General features: G+C 41.0%; 1 protein-coding gene across 1 annotated transcript in view; it reads right to left on the reverse strand.

Moving 5' to 3' along the window:
* The window catches only part of AGBL1 (AGBL carboxypeptidase 1), a gene marked incomplete at both ends in the record, with an annotated part of 273,751 nt that overhangs the window by 73,232 nt on the left and 184,798 nt on the right, over nucleotides 1–15,721 (reverse strand). Inside the window, one exon of the mRNA XM_080351007.1 lies at nucleotides 10,456–10,616. Coding sequence (XP_080207133.1) covers nucleotides 10,456–10,616 — 161 coding nt within the window. The remainder of the gene's footprint in view (nucleotides 1–10,455; nucleotides 10,617–15,721) is intronic.

Consider the following 15,721-nt stretch of genomic DNA (forward strand, 5'->3'; position numbering starts at 1 on the left):
TTCTTGGCTGCCCCCTGCAGCTCAATGGAAGATGAAACACTGCTTTATTATTTGAAATCAGTGTTTGTTTTCTCTTTGAATTGCATTGGACTTTTATCTTTTAATGAGATGCTGGTGCTTTTTGGAAGACGCTATAAAATGGCATCTTCAGAAACAATTCTGAAGTACAGAGTGTGATGTAAAAACTTGTTTGGAAGACTAGACAGAACAGATTAGACAGAGAAATAGATAGAGAACAGATGCTTTCCTATTCTTCTCCTTATTCTTTATTTCTGATGATACTGGCCTGATAGCAGAATCTTTTTCTGGCACTCAGCTGCTTCTGTTCCTTATTCTGCCTTCCACATCCAAATCCTCAAACTCTAACTCATACTGAAATAGGGATTTAAGGTAGTAAGTAACTGTTAATGCTTAAAAGGAAGCCATTATGTTTTAAATCCTGAATAATGTGCCATCGATAAAGCTGCTGATTATGTATTTTTAAAGGCTTAGGGATATATTTGAAAGTCTAGCCATAAAGCATGTTACTGTTACTTTAAAAATGAAATTCAACTTTCCAGAAATTAACTTTTCCTTGTTTAAAAAGCACAAGTTCTAACAGGAACAAATGGAAGTGGGAATGGGAGATGGAGTGGAGCAGGGGAGGATATAGAGAAAACATCCCTTCATAGATGCAAAGGGAATAGTTTATTTTCTTTTCTCTCACAGTGTCCTGAGTCTCCCCCTCCTTCTGCTCAAACAGCAGTCCTTGCCCTGACATGTTGGCTTTGCTCAGCAATCATTGTCCAGACAGCAGCTGCCTGAACCCTCAGCATCTACCCACAGCCAAGGGTGGAAGGAAGCCACAACCAAGAGGATGGGGCTTTTGCAAAAGGAAAGTTCTCCACAAACTGGGGTGGGATTTTTTGTTTTGGCCATTGCACTCTGATCCAGTTCTGTCAGAGCTACAACTTTCCATAGAGTTCACCCAAAGCATCTCGGCTAGCAGAGAAGTTGGAATGGATGCTACCAGCACCCCATGTGCACATTGAGCCCTTCCAGCACATGGTGAGTCCACCCACACTGCTCTAGGACGGAATGGGTCCCACATCTCTCCCGTTGCACTCTGATGGTGATGAGAAGTGGCAGTGCTCTGCCCTGGACTTCTGCCAGAGAAGATCCCTTACTTGGGCTGCATTACTGAGCACTACAGACCAGCCAGGGCCAAAATGGGCTGGGTCTTCAGCTTGTACTGGGAAGTGAACCTGGGATTTTAAGCTTGAGTACGTTTCTGCTCGGCAGACAAAAAAATAAAAGGCTAAGTATTAATTTCATGTGGATCTTCCCCCTCACATCCTTCTATTCTCAGTTCCAGCCTAATTCTGACAAGTTCTTTTTGTTAACATCACATTTAACCCATGCATCCTAATAAATCCGTGTGGTTTCTGACAGAATACAGTGAATTGTCAAGAGTCTACAAGGACTGGCTTTCACGTTTGTACCTCTATGCACAAACACACATCCACACAGGTACATGTGTGTGCTGGGCCCCGAAACAACAACCTGCACATATTTATCTCATGTCTCACACAATACCTCTGCCATGTCTCTCTTTACCATATCTAGCACGGCAGCAAGCAGCAGGGTCTGCATGTGAGTCACAGCCACAATACGCTGAACAGCCAGAGCCTCTGACAGAATATACAATATAGCAGAGATGTCAGCGTAGGTGGCTTTGGAGTACTTTAAAATGCTGTTCAAGTGCCAACTTTCACCTCCAAATGTGACACTTTGCTCGCCCACCCGCTTTCTTTCCAGGCTATGTGCTCCTTTTACTGCAACTCGACAGCTTTAATTATTAATTTCTCTGCCTTCTCTATCCCTTTAACCATTTAGTCTCTCATTTGTCTTGCTAAATTTTTTCATGTGTTCCTAGAGAGCAGCTGTACACTGTCACCATAGTACAAGAGGCCTGGTCGTACTTTCATTTGCAGGCTGGGCACCAGACCAAAAGGACCTGCAACAAGCTATTTGCCTCGAAAGCAGAAATCTCTGGAGGCAGCGATGGAGGCACAATGTACATAGGAGCATCATTAGATCAAAAATATTTGGCTCTCCTTAGCTCTTGTTGTCTGAGCAACCTAAAGAGGTGCAAAACTGGATCCTACTGATGGTTTTACAAGGGATTCAGTTCCTTCTGTTCCTATATTTCACCAATCTAGACCTACTTTAGACAGTGACAATACATGCACCACTATCAGCTTCACTGCTATGCAGGACTATGAGGCTCCGATGCTATCAATGGGCGGAAAACATTCTGCTCTATACAGTCTCACAGACCCCTGGCATTCATTTCAGTTTCCTTCTAAATTCTGTCATGCTTGGACATCTGGCCTCCTTGCTGCATCTAAGAGGTGAGAACTCCAAATGGGGTGTACTTGACCCAGATAATCCAGATCAAAAAGTCTCTTGTTCCTGTGATCTATGTTCCATGATTAACTCACCAACACATGGGAAAGCAAAATCTGTTTTGACCCTCAACCAGTCTAATTTTCGCCTACATGAGTGTGTTCTTCAAGAGGCTCTATTGGAGGCTGTGGACAGATTAATTAATTCTGATAAAGAGAGCAAATCAGACGCAGAATATCCTACTTCCACAAAAATATGTTTTCTTCTAAAGGGTTAGAGAAGTGCATTTTTTCCTAACTACCATCCTATTCACTTGTTCCACTGCTTCCCCAGGACAAAGAAAGGTATCATAGCACGTACTGGTAAGAAATATCTGTCTATTTTCTGGTTTTCACAAGTTCCTAAATATCTTTTTGGATTCTAGAAGCAGCATTTGGAAAAGTTCTACAACGAAACACTAAATGACCAAAACCCTTGAAACAGCTTTACCGTTTATGCATGTTTCCCACCAGCTCAGACGCACAAGGATACCCACCACAGTAATTCCTTCTTCATCCTTCTCTCTTAATACTGTCAAACAGCTGTAAACAAAGGATGGACCTCATGAGCAGAGCTGCACTGACAAAATTGTCTCCTCAAGTTGTGCCACAGCTGCAAATCAAACGCAACTGATATTTCAGCTACTGCTGCAGTATACATATAGTCTATAACAGGGTCTATATAGGCCTCAACCCTGCCTCTTCAGCACCAGATTCCTGACGTGTCCCGTCTGAAATCCCACCTCTGCCTGCATTCAACATGACTGATAGCCCAGTCAGACTGATCCTCCCATCATCCTTCGTACATTCCTAGAAAAAGAAACATTCTGTTCCAGTGTCAGCACTATCCTGGTCTTCTGCACTCCTCATAGCAATCAGCTTTATTTTTCTGTCCCAGCATGTGAAGGGCCCCAGTGGCTTTCATATTTCAAGTTAGCTCTTAAGGGAAAAGGACTGCAGCACAGAAATATAGACGCTTCTAATCAATACAAGAATGTCTAACAGCAGACAGTACTACAGCAATATGCCTCACAGATAGGGCAATGCAGAGCCCATTTGTTCTGCTGGATATATACAAGTTCATTATCTGTAGTCCAGTCAGATCTGTACGTGTACGGTAATTTGAATAGCCTCAGAGAGGCAGGCGGTTTATTTTGCACATGTTTGAAGTTGCTTCTATGATCTCTTTCTCTTCCATTTGCTCTTTTCCTCTCCTTCCTTTCTGCTGCTATTTAAATTGCTGTTATTAGCTATTAAATGATAAATTAATTACCTCTGAAATAAGCGTGAATAATTGTATTCAGTCTGGCATAGCTGAGGTTGGCATTTGATAACAATCAACAGAAGCTATGCAGCTCCCAAGCTATTTCATAATAAGAATAATAATAATAAAATCAATAGGAGGAAAATAAGGACAGCTCTAGAAAGTGTTAATGAAAAGTTGCTGAATTACAGTGGCTCACCTGTGAACAGCTACATGGAAGCCTTCTGAATACCAAATATACTCATTATTGGCTGTATTGCTTGGCTGAGCCTCCAAAGAATTCGCTGGGCCTGTAATCTCACAATAACAAAGGAGAGATGCTGAAGAGTGCAGGATAAGAAGGATAAAGAGGTGGATGGAAGTTTCACATTCTTATTTAGACAACATGATTATCAAGGCATATAACAACAATAAAATCTGAAGCCTATAATGATTCCAAACTCAAGATCTGAGGGTTTTTCCTCTCAATAGCAGAGAAAGCAATTCCTTAGGCCAGACCCTGGAGGTGGTGGGAGTGGGGCAAAAAGATATCACTTTTCTGCAACATCACTGTGAAAGATCACTGGAAACTGCTATACGATAGTCAGGACTTAAGGCATTTCCTGAACTGATCCTAAATGGTTACATCAACATGAGACCACTCTAAAGGCAAGTTTAAGCTACTCTCATACCTGTCACATTTTGTTAATGTTAGACTGTGCTCTCACAAGTGTTATATGAAATACACTAGACACTCCTTTTGCCCCATGTTCTGCACCGCTGATGTGACATGGTAGTTGGGCTTACTTAGGCAAATGCATTTCCACAGCACTTCTCTCTCCAGCATCCAAATGCAGAAATACCACATCCAGACATGCTCATAACACAGGAGAAATTTCAAATTCCTTTCCCAGCAGTAAAATCTATGACTAAGCTAAAAAACAGAATCAATAAACAACCTCCTCTCCTTAAAGCTGCCACAAGGTATTTAATGTCTACAGATGATCAAGGTTGAGAATGCACCAGATATTTACTGAAAGAAAAATGAAGCTTCAATCAAATAAAAAACTGGATCAAAACAGTCAAATAATTCCTGTTGATTCTTTTCCCCGTGAGGTTAAATTCACTAAGTGATGAAAGAACACTTTCATCTCATCCACGTGCCAGACGACTCCACCTGTCCAGTCTGTCTCAGAGGACTGGATGCCACAGCTGCTGGTACAACCAGACTGTGACACAATGGGGTATTTTGCAGGGTGAAGCACCATCTTGCACTCAAACTCTTCAGCAGAAATTTCTTCCAGTTTGTATAATGAAAACAAATACAACTTGAAGGAATGACACTGACATTCACCTGTAACTATAGGAAGACCCCAACCACCAGGCAAGGAGCAATTTCTTATCACTGCACACAAGTATAATGCCACATTTCTTCTATTCAAAGATGTACTAAAGGTGTTCCAAACTATGTGAGCATACTTTGCTCCATCTGTATTATTTCGTTGCTTGAACTTTCCTCTCTTGTCTGTTTCATCTCTCCAAATTCGCTTTAGTTTGATCTAAATCACATTTTGGCCACATAGCTTGAAAGATGAGTGGAACTGCTTGCACAGCCATAATCAGGGGAAGGTGCATTATAGTGAAAAGATGGGAAATAGAACAGCTCAATACTACCCAGGATCACAATGGTGCATCAATGCAGCGTAGAAGAGCAGGCATGGTTTCAAATGATCTGCAAATCCTTCTTGTCAATTCTTGGATTTGCTATCCATACAGTGACCGATCTAACCCTACTCAGCGTATGGAAGATGAAAAGATTACCTCTGGACAAAGGACCGGAGCAGTGATTTACCCTTCTGCTTTTGATTAATAGCAGAGCTAGACATATTTACCATCTGCGATGGAGAACGATTTGGCTCTGCTCAAGAAAGGTAAGAAATGATGAAGAAACACATGAGATTAATAATATCTGAGTCAGCTGAAAATGCATAATGACTTTGCAAAAGCCTATCTCAACATATAAGACGTATCCCAAGAACAAATGGCTACAATTGCTGCACTGTATGCAAAACATTACCTAGCACAACCTGAAGGGCAGAGAAAAATAAAATAAAGGAATGTGCCATCAGTTCAAACCATGAGGAAGAAGGGGAGAATTACCTATAGTGCGAGTTGCTCTTGCTTTCTCTGTCTCTCAAACCTCCTTTAAGGGAACAGTCAGTTCTCATCCTCTTTGTGGTCTTGACAAATGTGAAGTTACCTGGACAGCATTGACTTAAAACCTAATTGCTTTTACAGCAAATGAGGCATGAAACCTGTTATCAAAAAACATGATGTCCGAAGTACAAGCTGGCATTTCATTTTCCCAGCAGAAAGCTGCTGAATGCCAGAATTGACGGCAAGGCACAGTGGGAGGCTGGAAACACAAAATTAGTGATTCTTCCTAAGGCATGGCAATAGCATGCTGGTGAGGCCACATTTGGGAAAGGGCAGAATAAAGTGCCTGTACCAGCTCCCAATGCTTTGCTTTGTTTTTTTTTTAAAGGTGGCTTCAAAGCCCAGCAAATTCTCCGTATATTTGGCCTTTGACCATGTCAGAGCATCCGTAAGACCACTGGTGAAAAAAGGCTATTTGATTCAGAAAAGCACCTAAATATCACTTTTCAAAAGAGAAGCCACAAACAACTGAGTTTCTAAGTAGGTCTTGTGCAACATGAGGGTGATAATGCCTGAATAAGTGTAAGAGTGAATAGAAGTGACCTAGGAGCACAGGTTGCTAATTAAGAGACCAGCTAATACCTAGACCTAATGTCATAGAGTAATTCATTCCATCTTTCTCACAATCACACATTGTAGCTCTAATATATCTTATGTGTGCACTGCATCTTACACTTTATCTTTTGTCACGTTCAAAAGACAGCTGCCATATGGCACGTTGAGGACCAGGGACACGGATCTATTAGGTCAACTTCATGATATCCAAAGATTTCCCAGTTCTTTGTGAAACAATCTACTGTCCTGCTAGTAGCACAGCACCACTGATGCAGTTTCCAACTGCTAACCCACTCATGCTTGTAAATGACTGCATTTACTGTTCATGCTTTAGGGGAAACACAGACTGTAGGCTGGGGACAGGAAGAAATTCTCACCTGGGTACCAAACACAGGTCTGCTAAAGTTTTCTTCCACCTTTCTTTGACTCACACAGACAGTACATTGAACACAATGGACCTGGTCAGGTGTGAGAAATCTCCCATTCACACATGATGCCCCCATTAGACCAGTCACTTCCCTGACAGCTATTACCATGCTCCAGCTTACTGACCACTGACTCTGACAGGGCTGTATAATGTGCACAGCAAATAGTTTATTCCAGGGAAGCAGGCAGGATCCAGCCTGCTCCCTATCTCCTTCACAGCAGCGGTGAAAGAATAAGACCGCAAAACACTCAGAGCTGAGACAGCCTGAAGAGGAAAATTAAAAGACATATACAGTTATAAACCTTGACAGGTGAAATTATTTACTGTCAGAGGGAGACGCTGAGATGCCAAGTCAATGCCACGCACACCAGACACCAGGGAAATGAGAGGCAAATGCAGGACACAAACTACAGGGATTTCACAACAGAAGAGACCTCTGGCTCCACAGCTCTTGATCTATGTACCTTTACAATGAGACATTTCATCTGGGAGTCAGTTATATCCAGTGCTGGATTAACTTCTTGTTCCATGGCTTGACCTGTCACACAGAGCACTACAGAGATGGGCGCTCAGAAATGTGTACTTAGGAAACACATTACATCCAATGCACGCTGCTCACAGTTTAATTTCAGCTTTCTTTCCACAAAACAAAACCCTAATAACTGAACAAAGCTTGCTTTTCCATCAAGATTGAACAATGTAATTCTTTTATTTTGATATTGGTGAATACTGCACTGATAAAAATTACCCTTATTTGTACCTTTTTCTAGGCAGCCTTTGGGACACACTTTGTCAGAAAACATCAGCTTCCCACTGAAATATCTATTATGCATATAATTCCCTGGACAGTGCAGACTTCTGGAATAGGGGAAGCCTGCACGCTGTTTAAAGCCACCACTATTCATAATGTAAAGCACATAAGAAAAAACTGCACAAGGTAACTGCCCAGACTTTTCCTGGGCTGCACCTGAAGGATCCCCAATTCTGACTCTGCTTTGGCAAAGGCACAAAAAAATTCAGCTGTTTTCATTCATATCTACTCACACTTTCAGACACAGGGAATATAGAAAGAATTCAAGGATGCTGTGCATTTGTGTAGTAACCTCAGAAGACAACAGAGCTAGTTTCAAACTACAAATATTTCTTTCTCCTTAAATGCATAAAGATGGGACTACTCTAGGAAGCAGTAGAGTATAATTTCCATTGATTCAATGATATACCACCAATAAGCTTGCAAGGATCTGGTGACCTCCTTGTGATACCTGAAAGAGCTAGATTAGACTTAAACTTTACAGATTTAGATTAGACTGAGTGGTACTCCTCAGCTTCCTCCAAATAAATGTTTTGAGGGAGATTTTTCATTTTTTTTCCCCAAAGTCTGTAAGCAGAGAGGTGGAAAAATAGTTGCCCTCCTGCTCGTATGAATGTGCTCTCTGTATTCTGCATTCTTCCACTGATTTTGGCAGGGCTCCTATTCCCACTAAAATCAAACCATGCAATTCTCTTGGGTAGACTCACAGAAACCCAAGAGTTAAGTATTAATTTTCTGAATAAGAATCAATATATTGTACAATCATTTTCCACAAATTATTGATTTTTTTAAAAACGAATATGCTAACAAACCCTTTGGTCCCTGCCTCTCCCTCACCCCAACCTCCTGCAACAAACTCCTGCAATATGACATATCTAGGTGGGATTAAACAACTCAGTTGTTTACCTGGTCTGGAAATGGTAGCAAATTGCACCTAAGCTACTAAAATTTCACAAAAATCTGCAATTATACCCAGTGGAGTGAAAAAGAGTAAGTAACTGTCACGTTGCCTTTTAGCAGTGACATTGCATCTCTGGATGCCACAGAGTTATTCACTAATATGTTGGGCAAACTTGACGAAATAGAAGGCTTTGCTTTCAGCTACCATAGACACATTTGGAATAACATGAGACTTTTACAAAACAAGGGAAGCTTTTTTGTTTGTTTGTTAACTTCTTTTAAAATATTGATAATTAGAAAACTTCTCACTATTATTTTGGTACTGATCAACTACCATACAATCTCAGGAAAACTGACATATAAATATATAAACCAACTAAAGGAACAAGTAATGGAAGAGTACAAAGATCAGGGAAAATGCTCACTGAGTTATTTTGACCAGATGGCTTTTTTTTTTTCAGTGTCTGAGGCCAGTCAAAGTTCGATGTTTTTCTTCCCATAAGTTATTTTCACACAAGGGCCCTTCTAGCTCCAGTTCAAAAGTGAGAGTTTGATTTATATCTCAAAACCACCCACCTAGCCAGACACTAATTCTTAGTAATTCTTTCTAAAGATATACCAATGATTTGTCAGATGGCTGTCCCCAACATGGATGGTGTTCAGCATACACCTTAATTGTTTGAATTATATGTTCAAATGTACAAGTGAGCACAGCTAATACAAAGGAACGTCTCTGCATTTTAGCCCTCTTTTTTCATTGTCCCTCATAAACATTAAAAACTGCGAACAAGCTTGTAAGAATGGTTTTCAGCATGAGGAACAGGTGGTAGTAATGTCGGTTAAGTATTCCTGCAGGGGGAAGACTAGAAACCTGCTATAAATTACGGGGGCATTTCTGCAACTGAAAAACTTGCATTTCATTGATGAAGCTGAGAGAGCTCTTTGATGACAGAGCCATTGGGGAGCTTCAAATCATATCACTTCACTAAGTTTTCTTTCTCCATTAGTCTTAGAAAAACATTATTGCAAGCATATGGTCTTGCACATAGCACTAACAAGTGATGGTGGCCTAGAAGGAATAGATATGTTTCCGCTTCATCACAAATTCAAGCTGAAGAGTCCCATACTCTGACACTTAACCAAGTCAAATTCACCATATATTTATAAAAGGGCAACCGCACTTAAATGCATCCTGTTGAATGTAGGAAGCATATAAATTAATTTAGCAATTTGAAAAAAAAACCCACCTCCTCAATAACCAGTGGGATCATGCCTTCTTCCTATGCATCAAAAAGTCACAAATCTATGTTCTAAATGCCTGCAGGACTCAATTCAGAGAAAAAAAAGCAAATTTCTGGGAGTATTATTGCTAAATCAGGCCTATAGCTTCTAAATCATGCTATCAATGTCCTTTTCAAGTCTGCAATATTTGTTCCCTACCCTGCAGCTCTTAGAGAATGTCTTCCTTGCAAGAAATTCTCTCCGCAGAGGATATGGAATGGACAGAACATCACCTCACACTCCAATGAACAGAAAAATGTTTCCGGCTGATCCATTTTTCTGGGGCAGTACCAACCCTATGCTTCAGTAATCAGTTTCAATAGCAAAACGGAAATTTCACTGGAAAAGAGAAATCAGGCTCTTTTCTTTCACATTTTCTATCCACATGGGTGGCTGCAGGGCACAGAACCACTGTTTTAGTAGTTTCTTTGGGAGTTAATTGTATCTTCATTTCCAATTACTTTCAATACACTCCAGTTCCCAAGACGCAAATCTCAGCCATAAGGAGAATCCATTTCTGCAGACTGAAACCCAAAACACATCCCCACCAATTTAATTCCCACAGGAGAACCCTCTCAATATTACTGTCACTGACCTTTGTGTCCGGTCTGTTATTTCCTCCTCCAGATCCAGCAGAAGTGCTGCCTGAGCCATCACTTCCTTGCTGCAGGGCAGGGATTTGAGATGTAGAATGAGCAAACCAAGGCAAAACTTGCTCCCCATCTCCTCCAGCTCCTGAGTTCCCAGCTGCAGGCCCTGATGGAGAGAGGCAGAAAGTCTCAGTGCTGAGTGTGCAATTTGCAGGCACATAGAAGGAGTCGGGTTTGCTTTACCTAAGAAGCATAATTCTTAACGTTCTGAATGAGGGTTTCCTTCACATTTACTGCATACAGAAGTTTCCCTTAAAGAATCTTTTACAAATTAACTGACAGCACTTGGTCAACAGAAGCTATTCTAAAATGACCTCTTTTACAAACGGAGAAATGGAGACAAATAGTTTAACTGTCTTGACTATAGAAGAAGTCACTATAAGAATTAAACTCAGATCCCAAGAGGACCTGACTGTAAATCCATTTTTACAAATCATTAGGACTAATTTTTTTTCTTTCTCTCTGCAGAGGAGTCATCTCCCTAAGCAAAGGAAAAAAAACCACATACGTTCTACAATTGCAAAAACTGGGTAAAGATGGAAAACTAGGGAGGAGAGAGAGGGGAAGAGATCTTTAACAAGTTATGAATTGTTTTTTAAGAAAATCAATTGCAAAGTAATTGCAAAATAACAAACACCTCCAAGGAATTTCTCAGTCAATTAAAAGCTGATGTCTCTCTAGCAGAGACAAGCAGAGAAGGAAAAGCATAAACAGGGTTTGGATTATCAACATCATCTTTCAAGGGAAGATTCCTCCAAGCTGTGGATGCTCGCTTGGAAGAACCCTGATTATGAATAGCCTGGGTTTGTTTGTCTGTTTTTTCACTCATTACAAAAAAATAAAATAAATATCTAGCAAAGAAGGAACACATCAAGGGCCTGCATAGGAGTAAGTCAATGTAATTGATGGCAGTTTCATGCATGCAGAGAGAGGATAGGAGACCAACACAGCTCAGATACATGAAAAAGGAACTAAGAAACTGCAAAATTCCTCATCTTTGGCATTTAGTGACCCAGTCACATGTACTACTTAATGCTAACACATCAGGGGTTGAATCCATTGCTGAACAAATGTGGCCAAAATCAGCACCGTGTGCTTTTGGAGCACAAAACAGCTCTGCAGCCAATCGTCTGATGGGAGCTCCAGCTCCATTTCCAAAACTCTTTGTTCCCTCAGAAGCTCCCAGGAGTTCCCCCTCACAGTCCTGACACCAGCCTTGCCCATGGTGTGAGCTCCATGCCAGCATGGCCTGCACTTGACCTCTGCTAGATATTAGTTAGTGGACATCTTAAGGGTAACGAGGACAGGATGTGTTCTGGTAACCCATGACAGGCTGAGCTCTGATCTCATGTTGATTTTTATTTTCTGTATAAAGCTGTTGTATTTCTAAACTGTTTGGGGATCCCTACACCTGAGTAGCTCCATAGAACTGAAAGATTATTTCAGAGCCAAAAATACGCAGGTAGATGGATGAAACAGGAGATTTCTCACATAAACTTCTGCAGCTCTCTGGCAAAGCTTATTTTCTGCATTTTTGTTAGAGGACACAAACTCCTTGGATAGCGGTTCCAGCATATGCAAATATCATCTATTACAGATACCCTATCTGATCACAAATATGTTTTCCTATAGTAAAGACGTTCCAAGACCCTGTGAGAAAAACATGAATCTGTAATTACGATGATGAAACTGAAAAACACAAAATACAGAGCTGAAGCATAAACTGAGTGGTTGGACAACTAGATAAGCACATTACCTGCCCAGAAGAGCACACAATTTGAGAAAACATAGCCCCAGTGCTAGGCAGGGTCTAGAGTCTCTGGAGAACTGACTACTTCTCTCTGAACAGTCTTTTAAGAGTTTTTATCACAGTGGGCAAATCTCCTGCACCATTTCTTCCCTCCATCCTATTCAGCTTCACTGCAAGCTTTGCTATGCAAAATCTACATACAATGAACTATAGCAATAATTAATAATAGTAAGAAAACAGAGGGAGAAGCTTATGGGAACCAAGGGTCATTAATGTGAAACAACAAGGGTGCTTAGCAGCTCTACATAGATTCCTAGACAGCTTATTATTTTACTTTAAAAGACATAAGACACTTTAGTGCGGCATGACTTAGAACCGGCAGGCAGAAGTGGTGATATTTCTGAGCAAAAATATGCCATTTCTACTGGAAAAGAGTTATTTTGTCAGGGGCAAAAATAAAAAGAACGTCTCACAGCTTTCCCTGGGGTGCATCTCAGGGTCTTGCTTCCAAGATCAAGGCAACACACTAAATACCTATCAATCCAGGAGATGCGAATAGTGACTATGTTAAAACTCAGCCTGTGGCTTTATGATTCCCTAGAGCTTTATTCAGGATATGAAGAGGCCTTAAGAAACTATGAGCAGAGAAATAATAATAATAAAACTATAATATACCTCAGAAGCCTCAGACAGTAATTGCTCGTGCACTGGAGTTATCTGCTGCACAATGGACCCATATTGCTTTGATACCAGACAGCTCAGGAGTAACAGCTGGAAACCTCAGCTAGAGCATTACTTGTTAACACACTTTTTCACTTCAAACACAGACAGACTTTTATTTTTTAACACAGATAATTCTCTCCCCCTCTCCTTCCTCCCTCCTCAGCTCTCAGAGGGTGGAGCTGGAGGTGCACAGCATGGGTACCATTAAACTGAAGCTGTTGACAGAACTGATGGATCAAACTAATGTTATTGATGGCATCTGCCAGCAATGCCAGGAGCTGATGTAGTGGTTAATAATCAGTCCCACTTGCATTGCTGAATGGAAAGCCTGGTCTCCAGGCACTTCCCTTGTAGCTTTGCAGCACACACAGTTGTAAAAATGTTGAGACTGTGCTTACAATTCAGAGTTGTGAAAATATCATACAAGAAATGCAAGCAAGAAAAAGAGAACAGTAAAAGAGGTCCAGCTCGGTTTGCTTAAGAAGCTGATGGGAGAGACAACTCCATGGCAGCAAAGCTGTGTTACTTCTACGTCTCGTGACAGTATGTGATCTGCTTGCCACAGCTGCTGTGCCTGACAGCAGCTCCCCTGCAGTGTCCTGCCGGGCTGAATTCTCTGTGACCCCATCTTTTTCTCTAGCAATGCTTTATGGCTCTGTCCTCCTTTGGATACATCTATATAAACAGTGGGGCATGGTGCAAAGGCTTCCAAACCAACAGAATCTAAGCAAATTCTAAAGCAGGAAACAGGATCACTGCACCAGAAAGCTGCAGACAAGCTCATCAGTCCTAATAATTCCAGCCTCAGAAACCTCCTAACAAAGCTATCCTACTTTGATGACCAGCTCATATCCCCACACAGTTTCTGCTGTTACATCAAAGTACCAGTCTGGACCAGCACTAACGTGATGCATCACACTCCACTGCACAACACAAATGTGTCCACTGGTTCCATGGACCTGTCATGCAGTCTTTTGCAGGTATGTTAAGGGATAACAGGTTGTTTCCTGCCTATTATAGAGAATAATGGAGCTAAACAACTTTTCCTAATCCCTTTTCATATTTTCATACTGCAAGAGACATCATGGGAGGAGGTTACATCTAATAGAGCAAGTTCTGGATATATTTATTTTTCATGGAACAAACAAAATGCAGAGGTAAATGATGGGGCCGCTCAGATGAATGAAACAGAGACCTAGTCTATTAACTCTTGGTCTAGTTAGACCAATTAATTTATTTCTTCTTCTGCCAAAACTGTTGCTAGCATAACAGCTGGAGCAGTAGGATGCTCACCTATGAGTGACACTCTCATACTAATAGGAAACTGGGAAGCAGGAAAAAAAAGCTATTCCTTGACTTATCACTTGGTCAGGATATTGCCAATACAAATTTTCCTAAACAAAATTGACCAGATCATACTGGAAAAACTGTGCATTCACACTCAGCATTGATGCATCAAATAAATATCTACAACAAAATGTTTCTAATATCTCTCAACTTGTCCTTAAAATGCTTCACAGGCTAAATGACAATGCAATGGAAAAAGCTTTATTATTCATTACTTATATGCTTTAAACACTCCCACAGCCAAAGGCAGCAATAATTTCATAACACAGATATTGTTGAAGAAGGTGGAAGGACTCCAGAAGTTCAATTAGAAATTTCTTCACAAGGGTAACTAGAGCTACAGTAAAATTAGAGTTAGAAAATACTAATAAACACAAGTAGACAGAAAATTTCAGAGGCATCAATTGTTTTCTGTGCTCAGAGAAAAGAGACCTTTGGCATGCAGCGGGGACAATTCAGCGGCCTCTCCCACTTTTTGTCGCTGTTCAGTCCTTGGGGCAACAGCTTTTCCCTGCAAACTCACTTCCAGTCAATACATATACATGCATACTTACAGAATATTCTCTGCATCTCAATAGCTTTACACATTCACAACGGTTGTGCCCTAAGGCTGGGTATAAATAAATTGACAGTCTGGTTTCTCACTAATCACATCAGTGAGCTCTCCCTTGGAATATTAATTGAAACCATTTGGAGGCTCTAGAGGACAAACCAGGGAGCTGAATGAAACATTTGGTGCCTTGTGTCTGCAACCTTAATTTTAGCTTGGGCCAGCCCTGAAAGATATTGTCCTTTCAACCCCTGTGAATGAAAATATGCAGACACACGTCTCAGAACTGGCTATTTAGGCAACGAGGACAGTGGGGAATGAGCCAGGTTTTCTCATGATCCTTAAGCAGCAGGTATGGCATGCAAAACAGATGAAGTTAAAGGGATGTGGATGGAATTTGGGCCAAAAGATTTCAAGAGGATTGAGCAAGCAGCAAAGGCTGAAGAAACAAGAAAAGAAAAAGCTAGCAGGAATTTCTAGAAAGAAAGATGAGAGGGGCTGGAGTTACAGAGAGAAGATAAAAGGACGGGAGAGATAAAAGGGTGAGAAAGAAGGAAGGGTGGTTGAGGTCAATGGATGCTGATATAAAGGAATGATAACAAGAGAAAAACTAATGGAAACTTCTACCCCCTTCTCACCCTTGGAGAGGTGTGTCTTGCTCCAAATGTCTGTCCTCATTACAGCTGGTACTTTGGCCACACAGTGAGGAAATAAGGCCCAATTTGCCTTGAATCCCTGCACTAAACTTTGCTGAACTCAGCTGCTGTTTTGGCTGAGCAAACTTCTTGGGTACAGAAGCAAAGAAACAGTAATTATTTTAATCGTTCAAAGGGACTCTTTA

Source organism: Nesoenas mayeri (genome assembly GCF_963082525.1).
Source record: "Nesoenas mayeri genome assembly, chromosome: 11".
Lineage (NCBI taxonomy): Eukaryota > Metazoa > Chordata > Aves > Columbiformes > Columbidae > Nesoenas > Nesoenas mayeri.